This window comes from Rhineura floridana, chromosome 9, assembly GCF_030035675.1.
Source record: "Rhineura floridana isolate rRhiFlo1 chromosome 9, rRhiFlo1.hap2, whole genome shotgun sequence".
NCBI classification, from domain to species: domain Eukaryota; kingdom Metazoa; phylum Chordata; class Lepidosauria; order Squamata; family Rhineuridae; genus Rhineura; species Rhineura floridana.
Genome location: NC_084488.1, coordinates 78,353,663 through 78,374,258, shown reverse-complemented (window position 1 = coordinate 78,374,258; position 20,596 = coordinate 78,353,663). Strand labels below are relative to the sequence as shown.

Below are 20,596 nucleotides of genomic sequence, written 5' to 3'. Positions count from 1 at the left end.
CATCTCTATGAGAGAGGGGTTGGAGACACAGCAGTTCTGCTCTTACCTACCCGGCCAGTCTCAGAGATCGCATTGGATGATTCTAGTTTGGCCCCCTGATACCTATGCTGTGGGGTGCTGCAGGGTACTATCTTGTCCTTGTAGTTTAGCACTTATATGAAGCTGTTGGGAGTGGTCATTAGGGGATTTGGAGTGTGGCATCATCGGTATGCTTCTATTTCTCTGTTATACAGTATCTGAATCTGGTGTGGCTGTGCAAGTTTTGAATCGGTGTACGGAGGTAGAGGGAACAGAGTGCTTTGTCTGTTCTGGATGGGTTTATACTTCCCCAAATCAGCAGGTTCATAGCTTAGAGGTACTCCCCTTTCTATCTGTGTCACTGGAGGCTCAGGTGGCCTCTGGAACTAGGAGTGCCCTTTACCAGCTTTAATTGGAGTTCCAGCTACGCCCATCCCTTGACAGACATCTTGGCCACAGTGTATAGTGTTAGCCCTGCTCAGAGTAAACCCATTGATGTTAATAGGCATGAATGACATAGGTTCATTAATTTCAGTGGGTCTACTCTGAGTAGGACAACCCCTTGTCTTCAAGAATCTGTCTGTGGGAGGGGAAGACACAAGTGCAAGTCTCCATTGTTAATTCATATATGTGTGTGTGTTATGTGCCTTCAAGTCAATTACGGCTTATGGCGACCCTATGAATCAGCGACCTCCAATACAGGCGGGCCCCGCTTGGGTTCCGTTCCGGACCCCCGCTGTAAAGCGGAAATCGCCGTAAAGCGGAACCCCATTGGATATAATGGTGCCGTCGAGCGAAAATGATGTGAAAATGTCGCAAAACGGCAAAATCAGCTTTAAAAAAGTGAAATTAAAGCCACCACATTAGCGGAACGCCGGTAAGTGAAGTGCCGATAAGCGGGGCCCTACTGTAGCATTTGTTATAAACCACCCTGGTCAGACCTTGTAAGTTCAGGCCTGTGGCTTCCTTTATGGGATCAATCCATCTCTTTTTTGGTCTTCCTCTTTTTCTATTCCCTTCTGTTTTCCCCAGCATTATTGTCTTTTCTAGTTAATCATGTCTTCTCATGATGTGTCCAAAGTATGATAACCTCAGTTTCATCATTTTAGCTTCTAATGATAGTTCTGGTTTAATGTGTTCTAACACCCAATTATTTGTCTTTTTCGTGGTCCATAGTATCTGCAAAGCGCTCCTCCAACATCACATTTCAAATGAGTTGATTTTTCTCTTATCCACTTTTTTCACTGTCCAAATTTCACATCCGTACATAGAGATCGGGAGTACCATGGTCTGAATGATCCTGACTTTAGTGTTCAGTGATACATTTTTACATTTGAGAAGCTTTTCTAGTTCTCTCATAGCTGCCCTCTCCAGTCCTAGCCCTCTTCTGATTTCTTGACTATTGTCTTCATTTTGGTTAATGACTCTGCCAAGGTACTGATAATCCTTGACAAGTTCAATGTCCTCATTGTCAACTTTCAAGTTAAATAAATCTTCTGTTGTCATTACTTTGGTCTTCTTGACATTCAGCTGCTTTCCTTCTGTCTTTAATCATTTTAAGAGTTTCGTCAGTTATCCATTGAGGTCTTTCTTTTTAACTAGAGGTATTGTCTTTTTGCATTCTTCCCTGATAATGTCTGTGACTTCAATCCATAGTTCTTCTGGTTCTCTATCAACTAAGTTTAAAGCCTCAAATTCTGTTCCTTATTTGATCTCTATGTTCTCCTGGGATGTTATTTAAATCGTATTTTGGCATTATGATTGCTTTGTTGTTCTTCTTTAGCTTTACTCTGATTTCATATATTACCAGTTCACGATCTGTACTGCAGTCTGCTCCTGGTCTTGTTTTCACAGAAAGTATGGAGCTTCTCCACCTTCTGCTACCAATTATATAATCAATTTGTCGTCTTTTCGGTTGCTCGAAAAATGTGTTTTCAAGAAACAAATTATTGGCTTCACAGAATTCAATAAGCCTTTCTCCTGCTTCATTTCTGTCTCCTAAACTCCATTTCCCCACGATTTCTAGTTTTTTTCTGTTCCGTACTTCTGCATTCCAGTCCCAATGATTATCAGAACATCTTATTTTGGTGTGTGATCAATTTCTTCCTGTACTTTGGTGTAAAGTCTCTCTAATTCCTCTTCTTCTCTGTTTGTCGTTGGAGCATAGACTTGGATGATGGTTGTATTAATAGGCTTCCCATTTAATCTTGTGATACCACTCACTCAGATCTTGCGTTATAGCTCCTAATTGCGTTTGCTACATCATTTCTCACTATTAAAGCAACTCTGTTTCTTCTTAATTTATCATTGTCTGCATAAAATATTTTGTGGTTGCCAGATTGAAAATGTCCCATTCCTGTCCATTTTAATACGTTCCATTTCTTTCTTGACAATTTCTAACTTTCCCTTGTTCATGCTTCTGTGTTCCTATTGTGTATGTCATACAACTCCAGACTCTCCTTTCACATCTGTGCATATCATCCTCTGGGCTTCCATTTGGCTTTGACCCAGTTGCGCCATTAGTCACAGCGCTACTCATACTTGTCTGTTTTTCTTCCTCAGTAGCTCAATGAGTGCCATTTGACCTGGGGAGGTCTCATCTTCCAGCGTTTTGTATAGTCTATAGTTCTCATGTTGTGTTTTGTATAGTCTATTCATAGGGTTTTCATTGTAAAAGTATTCAGAGGTGTTTTGCCTTCCTCTGAGTCTGGATGCATCTTAGTCTGGCGTCTCAGCTTTGACCATTCTGCCTTGGGTGACCTTGCTAGAAGTCTAGCCTCTTGGTCTAGACTTCTGACTTTTTTCTTGAATTGCCTCGAGTTGGAATTGAGTTATTCACCAGTCACATTTGATTCCGAAGTAGCACTTTGCCTGTTAATGGCACATCTGGCTAGTTACAGAGCAGTGAAGCTTTGCCTTGTTGTCTTGCCACATATTGTTGGCACACACTTCTGGTATACATGGCTAATATATTTTGGCTAAGAAAATGTAAACCAAGCTGTTGTACAAAAGAAGGTGTGTAGTGATAATGTAAATAGAAAGCTCCTACCTTTTTGTGTTTTGGTTTTTGTGAGGATGTTAAAAATGTTGAAACATTTTCCTGGTTGATTCTAGCAAGTAAGAATCTCTTCCTGAAAAACCATGTAGGGAAGTTTTTATAAATTAGAAAAGAATGGGCTTCCATTTCTTTTCAGGGGAGGCATGAGCCACAAGCATCTAACATGTGTTAGCAGGCGGGCCAGTAGATTTTTTTTCTAGGTAAGTGTTATTTATGCATTAATTGCAAGGCTGGGTTATCTTTTCTTGCCAGAATGATCAGATAAAGAATAGTCTTGCTGTTATACGCTGTGTTAGAAAAAGCTAATTGACCAGCCGATCTGCCAGCAGTGATAATGTCAGTTAAGATACTTTTTTGGCCCTGAAGGGTTGTATCCAATGGTGTCCTTGCATTTATGGAAGGCTCTTTGATCCATTGGAGGGGTTCTGTGAACAGAAGGGAGATTGAGAGGTGATTTTTGCATATCCTCCCTTTTCTCTTCATCACTCTTCACCACACTGTCCCAGCATTAGATACAATCAGAAGCACTTTATGGTTGTATAATACAATGCACCTGCAGTTGTGTATGTAATAAGTAGCATACTAACCATAAACTTTGGTACATTAATGTCGTGTATTCCATGTTGGATCTTTTTTTTTAGGGGGTTTAGAATTGTTGTTTTTCAGGCAATTTTCTGCACAGCATTTGCCCTCTGACTGTGGTTCATTGTGGCCTGCATTTGCCTGGGGCTGGTGGGTGGATTGTCTGTGATTCTGTGATCTTGGCAGTCTGAGAAGGAAGTCTGAAATAAGGTTTTATGATGATGGGTTGGCAGCTCAGACTATTCTAACCACTTCCATTTTCTGCTCCAGCTGCATGGTTTTCCAACAAATTGTGCTGTTGGCAACAGTGCCCACTCTTACTCAAACAGAGCCCAGAAAGAGTCTTGGCAGATGGAAATGCCAGCACTGAGCAGCAGCAGCAGCTAGGCATGCTTCTATGTTGGAAACTCTGTTGTGCTGTCTGATTTAGCAATGTAGAAGCATTGTATTTACAGTAGGAAAAAGTATGCGCAGCCTCCAAGAGTGCTCAGGCTTTGAAGTGTCAATGAAATGAAGGCAGCCTGGAGCTCTCCTGGGACACAGCTGGGTGCTCTGAAGCTGGTTTTACAACAGTGTTCTACATGATGCACTCTGTAGCTAATATTCTGCCACGCAGCGTAACATATTGGTTGCTGGGTGTGCTCCCTGGGACACCAGCTATGTTCTGGCAGCTCATGGGGACTTGCTCATTTTAAAAATGTCAAAATCTCTCTCTCTCTCTGCTGCACCTGTCCTTGGGAAAAATATGTATACGCCACTGTATGCAGAACACTTGGAGCCGATAATGGGCAGAGTGATATTCAACAATAGATATGTGTGCAGAATTCAGACCCAAACATTCTACCATTTTCCACAAATGTCTGCTATTTTGACTTCCTGATCATCAGTTTTCTGTTAATGTGGTAACTGAATTTTGTGACCTGGTTTGCATAAACTGCTAGAGATGATATAGCTCAGATATTAAAGATGTGCCTTCTAGAGCTTTTCTGGAATGGTTTAGTTTTAAACTGGTTTTAAGAAGGCAGTCTTTCCTGAAAATATTGAGAAGAATGTCAGGTGACTTTGAAGGAAAGAATTGGGAGTGCACACTTTGAGTGCATTTCTGATTCTTTCCTTTCTTTGCATCCCCAATTTGAATTCAAGCCAGGACGCAAGCCCTGCTTGTGGTAGGGTTTGGCTCCACTTTGGAACTCTGATTGGAAATGCAAGCCCTGCTTGCAGAGGAGCACTCAGGAGTGTGCTCTAATGATTTAGATGAGGGGGTGCAGGGAATGCTTATCAAATTTGCAGATGGTACAGAATTGGGAGGGATAGCTAATATCTCGGAATACAGAAATAAAATTCAAAGTGATCTTGATAGGCTGGAGCATTGGGCTGAAAACAACAGAATGAAATTTTACAGGGACAAGCGGAAAATTCTATACCTAGAATAAAGAAAAGAAACTAATTGCACAGTTATAAGGTGTGGGATACTTATCTCAGCAATACTACATGCAAGGATGATTTTGGAATTGTTGATCTCAAGCTAAATATGAGCCAACAGTGTGATGTGGCTGAAAAAAGGGCAAATGCTGTTTTAGGCTGAATTTAAAGAAGTATAGTTTCCAAATTGCATGAAGTACTAGTTTCCCTCTATTTGGCACTGGTTAGGCCTCATATTGACTACTTTGTCTATTCTGGACACAGCTGTTTAAGAAGGATGCTGACAAACTAGAACAGGTTCAGAGGAGGGCAATAAGGATAATTGGGATTGGAAATGAGGAGAGTCCAAAAGAACTGGGCATGTTTAGTCTTGAGAAGACTGAGGGGAGATAAGATAGCACTCTTCAAGAAGTTGAAAAGTTGACACACAGAGGAGGGCCAGGATGCCTTCTTGATAATCCCAGAGTGCAGGACACAGAATCATGGTCTCAAGTACCAGGAAGCCAGATTTTGGCTGAACATCAGGAAAAATGCCCTGTTAGAGCAGCATGACAATTGAGCCAATTACCTGGGGAGGTGGTATGTTCTCCAACACTGGAGGCATTCAGGAGGCAGCTGGACAGCCAACTGTTGAGTATGCTTTAAGTTAGATTCCTGCATTAAGCAGGGGATTGGACTCAATGGTCCCTTCCAACTCTATGATTCTATGAACACTCCTGATTGTTCCCTTGCAGCTGGGGCTTTACGTGCCCCACATCTGATGTCAAGTATGATGTCAGGTGGGGCAGGTGAGTATGGCTGAGGAAAAACAGCCTCACAGGCCAAATAGGACCCCTGGTGGGTCTAGTTTGGCCTACAGGCCAGAGGCTAAAGGTTCTCCTTGCAAGGTGTAAATTAAACAACAAATATTGTCACTGTTCCTGAACTGTTTCCTCTGTTTGTTGTCAGGAAGGGCTCCAAATTAAAACAAATGCAGCTTCTAACATGATAAGAACATGACGGAAATTTGATAATCATAGGAATTTGGTTCTTCTGCTTTTAAAAAACACATTGCAGTATTGACATCGCTGACTCAATTGGAGACATGGCATTTTTTCTCATCATATGCATATGTCTATCTTTACTTAATTTAAATAAAACAATAAAACTATCATCTAATCTGCTTATTTCTTTGATAGTAGAAAGTAAAGTCTTCCAAAAACGACATAGTTTAGTTGCATTTAGCAGTTGCTATGCAGTGCTAAGAATAATAGCTTCAGTACATCTGTTTGATTTTTTATTTCAATTTTTTTAGCCTGCTCAGTGGGCAGCTCCTCCATGCTTTCTGCCCTCACTGTTTTCTGACTCTGACTTTTTATGTTAAAGCAAAAAACAAAAGAATTACACAAAGGCCCTTCTAATGCAGAACTCCTCTGTTCCTACAACAGACAGCAGATGTGGACTCAGGTAGCTCACAAGCAAGACGTGATGGTGATGGTCATACCTCACCACTTTTCCTAGCATCTGGTAACCTGCAGAATGTTGTTTTGTTTCATTTATGGGCTGGTGGACAAAAGGTTTGGCTTTACTTTACGTGCGAGCAGCCAGAATTGTCTTGGTATACACAATTGCATGTACAAGCATAATGATCATGGATTCCACTGGTAGCAATTTCTGTCATTTTGGCCGTGCTATTTCTGGCTGGTACAGTCATGAGTATTGTTGCTGGTTAAATCTGTTCTTGTAGGTTACCATTTACTTCTCCATGAAATGTGTGTCCAAAGGTGGTTGGGACACTGCATGTAAAATTATGTGACTTGACCATGAAGCTTTCAAGTTAGTAGAAACTGGTGAACCAGTATAACTTTTTCTTACCATTTTGAAGGAGATATTGAATCTGGTGCTATTATCCATAGACTTATTTTGGCTAGTCTTCTGTGAATAATCAAGGAATGATCTGTGGGTGTTCTAATTAAATGTTAAGTATATGCGTTACATAACTGTATGAGGAAGTAGTTGATGCTACTTCTTTCCATATTCGATCTTAAGATGGTCTCTAAATACATATTCTGTAGCTTTAACATCAGCCAGGTTTTTCCCTTCCCTTTGCTTTGTTTAACACTTAGCCTGACAAAGGGTTCTGGAGAACTATCCACTATTTTTGTGACATTTTAGTTGGCCTAATAAAAGTATTGCCTTACTGTGAAATTTAGAATATGTATGAGAATGGCTTCTATTAAGGTGGACAAAGCTGAATAATGTCTGTCAATACAGTATCTCATCAAAATTGTTCACATGATGCAAATCAGTGCTTCACTATCAAACAGAGACTTAGAAAGATCCTTAGAATTTTATTAGAAGTTTTTTTAAAAAATCTTATACATCAGGTGCTGTGGCACCCCCATTTCTTTTAAAGCGTTCCATAGTTTTTCGTGATCTACACAATCAAAGGCTTTGCTGTAATCTATAAAGCACTGGGTGATTTTCTTCTGAAATTCCTTGGTCCGTTTCATTATCCAACTTACATTTGTGATATGATCTCTGGTACCTCTTCCTTTTCTAAATCCAGCTTGGACATCTGGCATTTCTAACTCCATATATGGTAAGAGCCTTTGTTGTAGAATCTTGAGCATTACTTGCTTGCAATATTAAGGTAAAAGTTCAATAATTACTGCATTCCCTGGGATTGCCTTTCTTGGGAATTGGGAAGTATATTGAACGCTTCCAGTCTGTGGATCATTGTTTTATTTTCCATATTTGTTGACAATTTTTTGTCAAAATTTGGACAGATTCAGTCTCAGTAACTTGTAGCAACTCTGCCATCTGTTCCTGGTAATTTGTTTCCTCCAAGTATTTTCAGAGCAGCTTCCACCTCAGATTCTAAAATTTCTGGTTCTTCATCATACGGTTCCTTTGTGAATGAATCTAATCTTTGCATCTCTTTTGTATAGTTCTTCAATGTATTGCTTCCATCTTCCTTTTTTATTTTTATATTTTATATATTTTATATTTTAATTTTCATATTTTAGTTCCAAATTTTGTCTGCCTCACGACTGATTTTGATTTTTGCTATCCAGTGGGATTGCCATGCTGTTCCTTGGTCTGTGATCTGTATGTACAGATATGATATTGATTTCATAGAATCACATAATAGTAGAGCTGGAAGGGGCCTATAAGGCCCTTGAATCCAACTCCCTGCTTAAGGCAGGAATGTAACTTAAAGCATACCCGATTTGATATTGTTGTTTTTTTAGATACTAGGTTTAATTATTTTCTTAATGTCAGTATCTGTACCTAAGGTATGCTGTATTTAGTTTTGGAGATCAATGCATTCTCCAGATTATAATATTGGCAAGTCGTGAGCTTTTGGATTCCATCCCACCTCCTCGTGGACATCTGTGCCCCAGTCTTATTTTTAAGCAGACCTCTGAACGTTATATGAAGCCCTAAATCAGCTGACCTCATCAATAAGAAGTAATTCATCTAGTTATCAGTTGGTAGCAGATTGCAAACGGGGTGAATTTCCTTTACAAATCAGGTTCTGAAACATTAAAATTATTCCCTGCTCATATCTCAAAGTCCACTATATAGTCCTTTGTTGCATCAGTGCTATTAATTTTTCTCTGGAGGAAATTACCCAGAATGGAAGTCATTTTCCAGCCCTTGCTGTTTTCTGGTTTTTGGGCCCACAATATTTTTGCAGTATCCAGGAAGATAATGTGTTACCTGTTGAACATGTATGGGTAGCAAGGTTGCTTATCGATAAAAGAAATTGTTTTAGTGGTACGCAGTGAAACAACAACAACAACAACAATAATATATCCCACCCTTCCTCCCAGAAGGAGCCCAGAGCGGCAAGCAAAAACATAATATGATACCTTTTATAAGGTCAATTGTATTTACAGACCCCTGACCAATGCTCTCATGTTACAGAATTACCAGTGGTACATTGTAATTTCATTCTGCATGATATTTTATTTTAAAACATTGAAACTCAAAATTAATAATTTGATTTTGAATTTCAGTGTTTCAAAATAAAATATCATACAGAACAAAATTACAGTGTACCATTTGTAATTCAGTAATATGACAGTATTGGTTCAGAGGTCTGATTACTTTTCCAAGGCACTGTGTAGGGTACTGTAGATACCGTTTCAGTAGCATTTCTTCTGTAGGGGCAGAAGAAGAAAAACTGAAGAAAGGTGGAAGGTTACTTGTCATCGTTAGTACAGTGAAAAAGATATAATCTGAACTGTTCAGGTCCTTGGTGCAGGCCTGTGGAGTCGGAGTCGTGGAGTTGGAGTCGGAGTTGGAAGCAATTTTGGGTGGAGTCAGAGTCGGAGTCGGTAGAAATGTTCCGACTCCGGCTTCAAAATAAATTTTGATTGACAATTTTTTAAAATATAAATTCAAAATGTCAAAGAAGCTTCCCATGAAGTCAGCTGTAGTTGAGCATTTCACCATAACTCAACATGGAAAACATTTTGTGTGTCAGGTTATGACACAGGACCCAGATGAAGACAAATGCTGTGATGCCAAAGATCAGCGCATATTCAGGCAGCGATAAAAATGCTCCTATGAGAGCTTCCAATTTAAAAATACATTTACAGCCCTTTCCAGGGCTGTGGAGTTGGAAGCAATTTTGGGTGGAGTCGGAGTCGGACAGTAGAAAAATAGAGGAGTCGGAGTCGAAGGTTTGGCGTACTGACTCCACAGCCCTGGTTTGGTGGCCGTTGTTGTATTAGTTGTATTAATCTATATAGAGGTGGAACCATTCATATGGAAGTTATCTCAGGGACCTTAAACGGAGCCCACAGTTTTTCTCCTGCAGGTTCATTATGACATAGACTGAGGAGTAGAATGAAAGGGTAGTTCTTGCTTGCCATAGCAAACCTTTTATTCATATTTATTTTATGACAGAGAGCCAGTGTGGTGTAGTGGTAAGAGTGTTAGACTACAACCTGGGAGACCAGGGCCAGTCACTGCCTCTCAGCCTCAGAGGAAGGCAATGGTAAACCACCTCTGAATACCACTTACCACGAAAACCCTATTCATAGGGTTGCCATAAGTCAGAATCGACTTGAAGGCAGTCCATTTCCATTTTATTTTATGACATTTTATATCCTACCTTTCCTCCAAGGACCTCAAGGCAGCATCCATGTTTCTCCCCTTCTTTTTTTATCTTCATGTCAACCCTGTGATCTACATAAGGTTCAGAGAGAGAGAGAGAGAGACTGGCCTAAGGTAGCCTTCATGGTTGAGTAAATTGGACCCAGGTCTTTCTAGCCCTAGTCAAATGCTCTAACCACACTGGTTCTCACTGAGGTCAGCTTGTGTGAATGGGGGTAAGCAAAGCCCTCTTTGGGCCATTGCAATCACTGTTCTCAGTCCTGTATTTCTTTCCTTTTCCTAGGCTTGTCAACCTGGTCCCAGCATTCTAGGTCTCAGCATCGGAGGAGTTCATGCTCCAAGCATGAAGACCGGAAACCATCAGAGGTACTACTTTGTTAAATACCCTTAGATTTTGCTGAAACACAGATGTGCCTCCTTTTCCTAACACTTCTTTTTCTTTCCTTTTTCTGCTCCGTCTCAGCTGGCACCCAGCAACCTTTCTTCTGGCCAGGAGATCAGGGAGCTCAACTGCTGCCACAGTCCCTGCCAGCATCAAGTTAGTTATTTAGCCATAAATATTGGGTTAGTTTGGCACCAACCCAACCTAGTTTTTTTAAAGTCCTTTTTCTTTTTTTAAAAAGTGCATTGGGGAATATGTTTTTTTATTTGTGGTGAAGAGTGAAAATGTGTATTTAGGAGTGTTTCCTTTAGATTCCTAACCATTACGTGGCACTTATGAATAATAGTTCTTGTTCAGCAAAGCGGTCAAACCAGAAAATTTTGTCTTGTTTAGTGCTTTGAGAACAGATCAAAGGAGGAAATACAAATCAGTTTGAACTTTTCATGATGGATCATCAAGTGCAAACTGGTGTGTGCCTTACAAATTGTCAGATGCCCCTTGAGCCAAATGTAAGGCTAGAAGAAAAGGAATATTTTTTGGAGGTTGAACTTCTTAGACTCCATCTGGTTAATTAGCACCAGATATCTGACATATCTTGGACCTTTCTCCTTGCAGATCTCTTAACTCTTTTTTCCTTACTAGTCCACATTTAACAACTCAGCAGACAGTATAGTCCTTTGGCCAAGTGAATAAATCTGTATATTAGTATGGGCTGTCTCTTTGATTTCAAAAAGCAGCAATTCTATGCATGTCAATCAGGTGCGGGGAACCTTTTTGACCTGATGGGCCAGATCTCTATCTCCCACTCATCTCCAGACCAGGCCAGGCCATCCATCTATCAATCATCTGATGTCATGGCAATGCCAGATGCCTGATAGGTGAGCTGTCCCGCCACCTGTTAAAGTTGACCCACAGGGTGAGGAAGAGGTCTGTTTCACCAGTGTGGTCCCACAGGGAATGCACTGGCAGAGTCGGATTGAACTCTGGTGACCAGCTGATGAGCAGAGGGTTCAGTCATGCTCTCTGCAGGGGTCTGCTTGCCAGCATGTTTTTCATAGGAAACACTCTAGCAAAGCAGCACTGAGCAGGATTGAGCCCGCCCACCCATCATCTGACTTCACCTAGTGATACCAGCTGATTGGCAGGTAGGTGTGGTTTTGGGGAAATAGCCTTGTGGACCAAACTGGACCCCCTGGTGTGCCAAGATTGACCTGCAGGCTGGAGGTTCCCCATCCCTGATGTAAAAATACATGCACAGATCTGCTATTTTCATTGAAATTAATGGGAAAGTAGTTGTTGATGGAACCCATGTTTACCATTAGTTTGGGATTTTATATGTTTTCCATTCCAAGTGACTTCCTTTTCCACCTCCACCTTCCTGTAGTATATTTGTTCTTGTATTAATTGAACTGAATTTATTGAATTGATACTGAATGATATTCTGCAGATTTTAATATGCTAACTGCAAAATGTCACTTACAAATCTCCCTATATTTAAAGCATTTTACCCCTATCTTTACATGAAGGAGTAAAGAGTGGTATACATAAGATCAAAAACAATGAAGAAGATAGTCTGTGCCCGCAGGCTTACAGTCTAAAATACGTGATGTGAAAGGAGAAAGGGTTGAGGAGGGAAGAGGAAAACAAGCAAAATCAGGCACCAGTTCTTAAAACTATATTTGAAGATCTCTGTGCCAGTCATTGGGTTAGAGATCAGTAATCCTGCGGTGTTGGCTCCAGACATGCTGGTTGCATCTGCAGAGCAGCAGCAATGGCAGTGTGAAGCCATGATTCTTTGAAATTATATCCTTGATGTTCCATTAAATCCCCCTTTGTTTTGTAGCCAAAGCAACTTATCACAAATGTTCAGTTCAAAAGCATTCATGCCCTGTTTTTCTCTAGTCAGTTAAAATCAATTTTACGGTCTGAAATTTTGTGCCAGGCCATAAGAGCAGGATTATTCTATAGTGTTCGATATTTGGAAGCGTTTTTAGAATTCTTGATAGGGCAATACTTTCCCACTAAATACTATGTTTGTTTGCTACCTTTTCCTAAGCATTCTTTTTTTTCCTATCCTGGGTAGTGGTAAGACGATTATTCTGTAAAGAAAGGATGTTAAAATTTTGAAATCTGCCTCCCTCTGTCTGTGGAGTTGTGGGTCACAAAGGGTGATGCAGGCTTCTCTGAGGAGGCAGGCAGAAGCTATTGGTGTGGCAGGAGTGCCCTCTCAACCTTTTGAACTTATGTGTAATATACATTATCTTTAGGCAAGGAAGCAGTGTGAAAAGTTTCCCATCACTGCTGTGTGAGTGGCTCAATAGCCCCTCCATCATCACTTTGAGTTTGATTGGCGGAGATGGAAGCTAGTGGGATTCTCTACCTTTTTGTATGCCTGTTTTAATCTGCCCACATCCCAGAATGAATTTGGCAAAAAAGATCACCTGCCCATCTCTCTCTTTTTCTCTCTTACACCTAGGGTGAATTGAACACTAATTTTGCACTTAGCAAGTTGGTTCAATTTGCAGCTCTGGTCCAGAAGAATCCAGGGTTATTATTATGATACAGCAAAAAGCGGAAAGGCTGAAGGCATGTAGTGTAGCAAACTGGATTGGTGTATTGGGTGGTACATGCAAAACATGTTTACATCACCACCAGCAGTGTTTGGAAATCGTACATAACAATCCTCAAAGATGTAGTTTCGGTTAGTCCCAGTAAAGCACTGGGATTAATACATGATAAATTATTGGAGGATTTCGGCCAGATAAACAATATTTTGCCACACCCACCTCTCCCTCCTCCTCTCCCCCCGCTTGCTGGGCAATCTGTTTCTGCTTTGTAAGAGTGTGGACTGGTGTGGGCTGTGTGCCTTGCTGACTGCATGGGTCATAAACTGATGAGTCTTCAGACGGACTATTTTAGAGGCGATGTCTCTCTTGCTGGTACTGCATGGACTGATTCAGTGACTCCGTTTGCAGCAAAACCATCTGGCTTCCCTTCTTTCTCCCTCGTGCCCCTCACTTTTAAAAATCTTGGTAAATACCCTTTTCTTGGCATGTGGCATTTGGCAGTTACTGTTAATGTAGAGATTTGAAAATGAGGTGCTAAGCATGAATTATTCTTGCTGCTTTGTAATAACAGCAGTGTGTGGAGAGATCTGGAAGATGCTTAGATGTGCACAGTCTTGCTCTTCTGAAGACTGCCACTTTGTGGTTTTTGTTTTGCTGATTAGCAGTGACAAATCAGATTGAATTGAGCTCAGAGAAGTGCAATATAATATACTTTCTGCAAAGGTGTATGGTTCTAACTAATGACACATGCCGGGATAGGAACCCATCCCTGCTTGCTTGTGGCTGATAACTTCCTACAACTTCCAAGATGTTTTACTAGTTTAAGAAATTCTTCACGTTCAGAGCACAGTTTGAACTGTGGCTGCAAAACAGTTGTACATCTGGAGGGCAGATGGTGCTTCTAGTGGTAAGCAACGGAGAGCTGTGACAAGAGGTCTTGGCTATAAACTTTCCTGGATGATATTTTGGTTGAAACTATGAGAGCCATGATACATAGCATGTCCTCTTGTGGCCAGTTTGGTCTACAGCATGATTACTGTGTTAATTCTCAAGTGGATGTACACAGATTTTCATCTGACATGCGTTGTGACCTGCTTGTACCCTGCATCTTTTTGAGTAATATTTTCACTGCAGGGTTGGGGGATGCTATTTCCACAATTGGGCGCAGTGCTTGTGCAGATATATACTCTGCCATATTATGTCTGCTTAAATAGGTACAAATCTTATAGTTGCCAGCTGTGCCACAATGGAGTGAATTAAAATGTAACCGATTCAGCATTAGACTGAATTCTCATGTTACTTTTTCTCAAACATCACCATCTGATAAGGAGTACTTTGTATGAGGTGCCCCCCCGAGCTCTATTCATAAATGCCACCCATGAGTTTTACTGAACATGTGGAGGAGGAGCAGGTTTGCAAGTTGTGATTACTGGCCCCACCCCCAATTTTTTGCAGGCTCTGCTGCTGTGACCCCATTCCTTTGGTGGAAGGTCTGAATAGGGAGCCTACGTACTTACAGCTGTACATGTGAAATGTGGAGGACATTTATAAATGGGGCTTTGGTTAGAGCTGATATTTTGCTCATGATAGAAGAGCACTTGAAAACCAGAGTTTACCTTCTTGATGTATTAAACACTGGCTCTTGATGTATTAAACATTTAATGCTCGCAAGGATGCATTAAAACAGCATAACTTCCATGTAAAATGGTTGTGGTAAAGCCACCATGAGAAACTGTCTTTAGTAGGTAACGAGGCACATAGGTCTGAGTCTAAAAGCTAGCACTCCCATGCAAGTTTTTTGTTGTAATTGGCTCATAGAAAAAACAGAATTAGGTAGTTTGGATCAAAAGATGGCATTGTGATTCCTTCATCAGCTGTTGTTGCAGAGAGTGTCAAATGGACATATTCTAGACATGTTATTTACCTTACTACTCTGCATTGCTTTCTGCCAGTCACACTATACATACATCCTCACCCTTAGCAAAGTTGATATTGTGTTCAAATACCTTTTGGAGAAATTCTTACAGAATTCAGTTCAGAATTCAAAAAATAATGGATCACTGGTTTGTGGAAATAACTGGTCAGTGGTCCATTTCACCCAGTGTTGTTTGTCCTGATGGGTAGCTGCACTCAAGCAGAAGTCTTTGGTTCTGTGGAGGTTCTTTTCTCTACAGATAGGATCTTAAAGATGCAGGGTATCTGCATTAGCACTTGGCTATAGAAATATTATCTCTAGGCTCTGATTTTGTGAAGTGTGGGACATGAGGATGCCAGTAAAGTAACTAGTGATGCCAACAATACATACCTCCAACTTCCTTGTTAGCCACTAGATGTGCAGACATTAGCAGACCTTACAGAGGAAAGGATTAGACCATTACATGCAATTCCTTGTTTTGGGATCCTGTTTAGGGGGCTTTTAGTATTTTGCACTTCCTGTTGAAATTGACTAGAACTGATGATCCATTTGCACAGCAGTTTGATTGTGTCATGTGACTTGACAAGAGTAACTGAAACTATGGGCCCCTGAGTCCAGCGATGCGTTTTTTCACTGCTATTTCAGCATGCTGATGTGGTTAACTGTCTGGCCTCTTAATAGGCAATGTTAGTGACCTTGTTGTGCACTGTGCTCCATGGTTACCCAGGAGCTGTGAATCATAGAGTGTGAATATCAAATGTCAGTGTCTCATCCCTCCCCCCCCCTTTTCACTTCCTTTCTTTGCAGGTTTTTAGAACAGACCTGATCACTGCCATGAAGCTGCCTGATTCCTACCAGCTGAACCCTGATGAGTACTATGTGCTGGCAGATCCTTGGAGACAGGAATGGGAGAAAGGAGTTCAGGTGCCAGTCAGTCCAGGGACCATTCCAGAGCCAGTGGCCAGGTATAGCTTGGTAAACCCATTAGGAAATAAAACAACAGTCCTGTCAGCCTCACCTTTCAGCTACACTTGTAGATGCCTCCAATTTTGATTTTTTATTGAACTGCAATGCTGTGATTGGGTGGATCTAGGAATCTTCTGGGATATTTCTAGGGTGTGTTTCTACCACCCTGATTAGTTCTTTCTGAAATAAGGAAGGACAAATTGCCCTATTTTCTCTGGGTTTGGTTCATATTGCTGTTTTGTGGTGGTAGAGTTTGCTCTTACTGACAAGCGACACAAGAAGTGCTTGTGAGTATGTCCTCCTGTCTGCATGTGAAGCAGACAGGAGTTGCTTACTAAAAAGCAGATAGCCTACTTCTTGAACTGTAGCCCTCCCTAGCATTTCTGATTTTGCCCCAGGAATGTGTTCCAGCTTCATTTCCAGATTAAAGGTGAGCATTTCCCACTCACAAATCTACTCATGAATTAAGGACTTCACATCCCAGATTGAGTGCTTACTTATAACTAGATATGCTGGCAGGAGGAGGACTTTTGTTTGCTGCTTGCAAAGGAGTTCTTCCTTACTAGAGATTTATTGCTGCTTTCTTCAGGAGCAGATCCTATGTAATGCCTACTTAGACATTACAGGAAAGTAAGCATGAGTCTTAATGAGGTACTTGCTTCTCTCTGTGTCCCCACCCCGAATCTGAAAGTGGAGCAGTCATCAGTGACTTCAAACTAGGATGTGGTGTGAACTGTACAAACAGTTTCATGGACATATCTCTTTTAAAAAGGTGAATGATTTCAGCTTTCATTTATAAAAAGCAGCAAATGAATTTTATATCTGTAACCTCTAGGTCTTATTCTTACAATGAGGATTGTTCATTAATGTCCAACTTTGAAACGCAGGATTAGGTTACAAGCAGAGCTGTGAGTGGTGTGTCCCCCCCCCCTTCCACAATGTTTGTGTGCTGCATTTACTTTAAAACAATCAATTTTTGTGTTCTTTTTCTTGGGTATGTTTATATTACTGAGGTGCTGATGTCAGTTTAAATATGTTGTAAGCTATTCTGAGTTTTGTTTTAAAAAATGGAAAGACAGGATATAAATACTTTCAATAAATAACAAAATTTAAATATATTTTTATTACTGCAGCTATGCATCACTAGTGCTACAAGATCAGCATATGATATTATTAATATTAATATTAATAAAGAAATAAGAAGAGCCTACTGGATCAGGCCAATGGCCCTTCTAATCCAGCATCCTGTTCTCACAGTGGCCAACCTCTGGCAATAATTACATAGGAGGATTGAGCTTTTGCTACTTTCAGAAGAATTTGCAACCTGGTGTGATTAATGCCTCCTATTTACTACGCTTTCAGGATTGTATCTGAGACTAAAGCAGTTATATTTACAAGACCTCGGAAGTACATCCTTTCCTCTGGTTCTGAGCCCCCTGAGCTCGGCTATGTTGATATTCGAACTTTGGCAGAGAGTGTATGTCGCTATGATCTTAACTACATGGATGTAGCATGGTTGGAACTGGCCAATGAAGAATTCAAAGAAATGGGTGAGTGCAACATCCAGATACAGACAGCTTTTGGCAGAGCTGTGAGTGGGGATGGAAGGATCTATCAATTTCAGTCTCAGTTTCTTATTTTTCCAATCTTAAATTCAGTTGTCTGCATTTCTGCAGCAATTTTGCAATTTTTTTAAAAAAAATCCTTTTAAAAATTCATCAGCATTTTAGTTACAGTTTCTCCTAATGAATACATTTTTGTGTGTAGTTTTGACCTGTGTGCACATTTTGGTAAGCAATATCTCCTAATATAATGCATTTTACATGTTATTTCCATTAACACGTTCATTTTTATGCATTTTTGTAAACATTCTTTGGTTGGAGAACTGCATCGCAAAATTAAGAGCAAAATTTGAAGGATGGCCGTGTTTCAGTTCTCGTATTACTTTGGAAAGTGCGGATTTGATAGATTCGGCTTTAAATGTGAAATGAATTGAATTTCTCCCCCATCCCTACTTGTGAGAGAAGCGGCAGGGAGCAGGTTGGGGTGGTAATACTGTTGCCACTTCATATGGTGTGTGGTTAAACTTCTGGACAGAAAATGAGAAGGAACGGAATGCTGACAAGCAAGTTGTATGTTCCTGTGTACGGAGGAGAGGGATAATTGATTTATTGAGGGGAAGGGGTAGAAACATGACTCTGTGTTGTTAGGTGGCAAGACAAGAACCATCTTCTCAAAGTTAAAAATCCTACATTAATTTAAAGGATGCAAAAAAGGAAAATGTATCAGGAAAACCAATTCTACCTTAACTTTAGATGTATTATTTATTTATTTATTATTTATTTGTTGAATTTTTATACCGCCCCACTAGCATAGCTCTCTGGGCGGTGTACAACAGGAAGTATATACAATAAAATCAGATAAATCAGTACAAAAACATATATATAGAAATCCACAAATCTAAAACCAATTTAAACATATTTAAACTAAAATGCCTGAGCAAAGAGAAAGGTTTTAACTTGGCGCCGAAAAGATAGCAATGTCGGCGCCAAGCACACCTCATCGGGAAGACTATTCCACAATTCGGGGGCCACCACTGAGAAGGCCCTAGTTCTTGTAACCATCCTCCGAGTCTCTCTATGAGTCGGAACTCGGAGGAGGGCCTTCGATGTTGAACGTAGTGTACGGGCAGGTTCATATCGGGAGAGGCGTTCCAGGAGGTATTGTGGTCCCGCGCCGTATAAGGCTAATGATATTTTTGTACCTCTCAAGAGTTGTTTAGATACAGGGCAAATGTCCAGGCCCCTCAGGTTTCCCAAGAACTAACTGAAAATACTTGAACCATTATAGTGAAGTTCACCTCTTGGCCCTGCTAACTAATGGCAACACTGTCTTGGACTTCTGACAATTGTTTCATCCTTTTTTTTTTTTTGTAATTGTTAACAGTTTATTCTGTAGCAGCAATTCATTGTTAAAACCAAATAGTCATTCTGAAAGCATCTGGAATCATTTTTAGATGCTTTTATTAAGCAATTAGGAGCTTTAAGGGGTAGCTGTGAAATGGCGGAGACCAAACAAGTGATCTAAAGTGAAGAACAGTGTGTTCTCTTGCGAAATGAAGCCTAGAAAGGCTTTGTGCTGGTATCTTTTTTCCCTATGAAGGTGGGCTGTTCTGCATGGAAAGCCTTATAAAGGTGTAGTCATAGTTGGCAAAATAGTCTCAGGAGCAGCTGGCTCTTAGATAGCTGAATATCTGGAAATAAAGCATCCATATGAGAAATGTAATCGTGCACTGCAAAATCATTATGTCATCCTTCCCTTTAAAGTTTTGTTTTAGTCCAGTATGTATGTTTGGATTACTGGCATTAAAAATGCTGTATTGATAAGCAATCTTTCTTGCCATTTGTTACTACCTAATGGATGCCTCTCAACAGATTACTTGGAGGTATCTGAAAATGGAAATAACTCACTTGCTCAATAATTCAGTGTTAGTAGAATAATACATTTACTTGTAGATTGCTGGACAAAGCTGTGCCCCTCAGTGTCTCTATGTGTGATTATATTAAAAACAATTGTCATTGGATTAATTTCCCAGGGATGCCTGAACTAGATGAATACACCATGGAGAGAATCATGGAAGAATTTGAACAGCGATGCTATGACAACATGAATCATGCTATCGAGACCGAGGAAGGGCTTGGAATTGAGTATGATGAGGATGTTGTCTGCGATGTTTGCCAGTCTCCAGATGGCGAAGATGGCAATGAGATGGTGTTCTGTGACAAATGCAATATTTGCGTTCATCAGGTACAGCAGCCGGATGCAGCAATAATTGGTATTGAGATTAGTTTGTGTAGAATTCATTATGATAAGAAGGAGATGATGAGGATTTTACATGCCTTGGGTGTTTTTAGGATAATTAGGAAACTTTAGTGAAATATATGCATAGATTCTATGCATATATAGAAGGGATGCGTAGAGAGGTGAGGTCATAATATCTCAGAAAATTCAGATAGGATGGTTAAATTGCATACTTTTAGTGGGTATCTGGGTTTTTAAATCATTAGGTTTGGTTTTTTGCATGCCTAACTGTCCTTTTGCTTCTTTATGTATATCTGAACACTTGACCCTCTCATGTTTCTGGAAACACAAACAAAAAACAGGAAACATCTAGTGATGTAAACAAAAAAGAGAAATGTATCATTCTATTCATTTGTTAATCTGTTCAAAAGTGTCCCAGACCTACAGACAGATCATTGGATCTCCTTTAGTTGGCTGTTTTGTCATCTTCTTTTTGATAAAGATCACCAGTGTTTTGTCTGGTGTATGTAGCCGTACCCATAATAAGCATGTTCAGTATATTATGATGCTCTGCTGATTAAATTTATATCCCCCTGCTCCTCCCAGAAGGAGCCCAGGGTGGCATATATGTGGAATGCAGGGCACTTTCATTTTTAATGTATGTGACTGGAAGTAAACAAGGCATCCCAGCACAACAAAATGACGAATGATTTTTGGTGCAGAAGAAAATTTCAGTGGCAATTTTTAATACATCAGCTTTTGTGGTTGGCTGTTTC

General features: G+C 40.3%; 1 protein-coding gene across 9 annotated transcripts in view; it reads left to right on the top strand.

Moving 5' to 3' along the window:
* The window catches only part of JADE1 (jade family PHD finger 1), a 96,910-nt gene that overhangs the window by 54,407 nt on the left and 21,907 nt on the right, over positions 1-20,596 (top strand). For 8 of the 9 annotated variants that reach the window (XM_061585032.1, XM_061585033.1, XM_061585037.1 and 5 more), the window contains exons 3-7: positions 10,473-10,555; positions 10,653-10,727; positions 15,861-16,018; positions 17,382-17,569; positions 19,615-19,826. In XM_061585032.1, coding sequence (XP_061441016.1) covers positions 10,473-10,555; positions 10,653-10,727; positions 15,861-16,018; positions 17,382-17,569; positions 19,615-19,826 — 716 coding nt within the window. The remainder of the gene's footprint in view (positions 1-10,472; positions 10,556-10,652; positions 10,728-15,860; positions 16,019-17,381; positions 17,570-19,614; positions 19,827-20,596) is intronic. The other variant, XM_061585040.1, reaches the window with a different exon arrangement.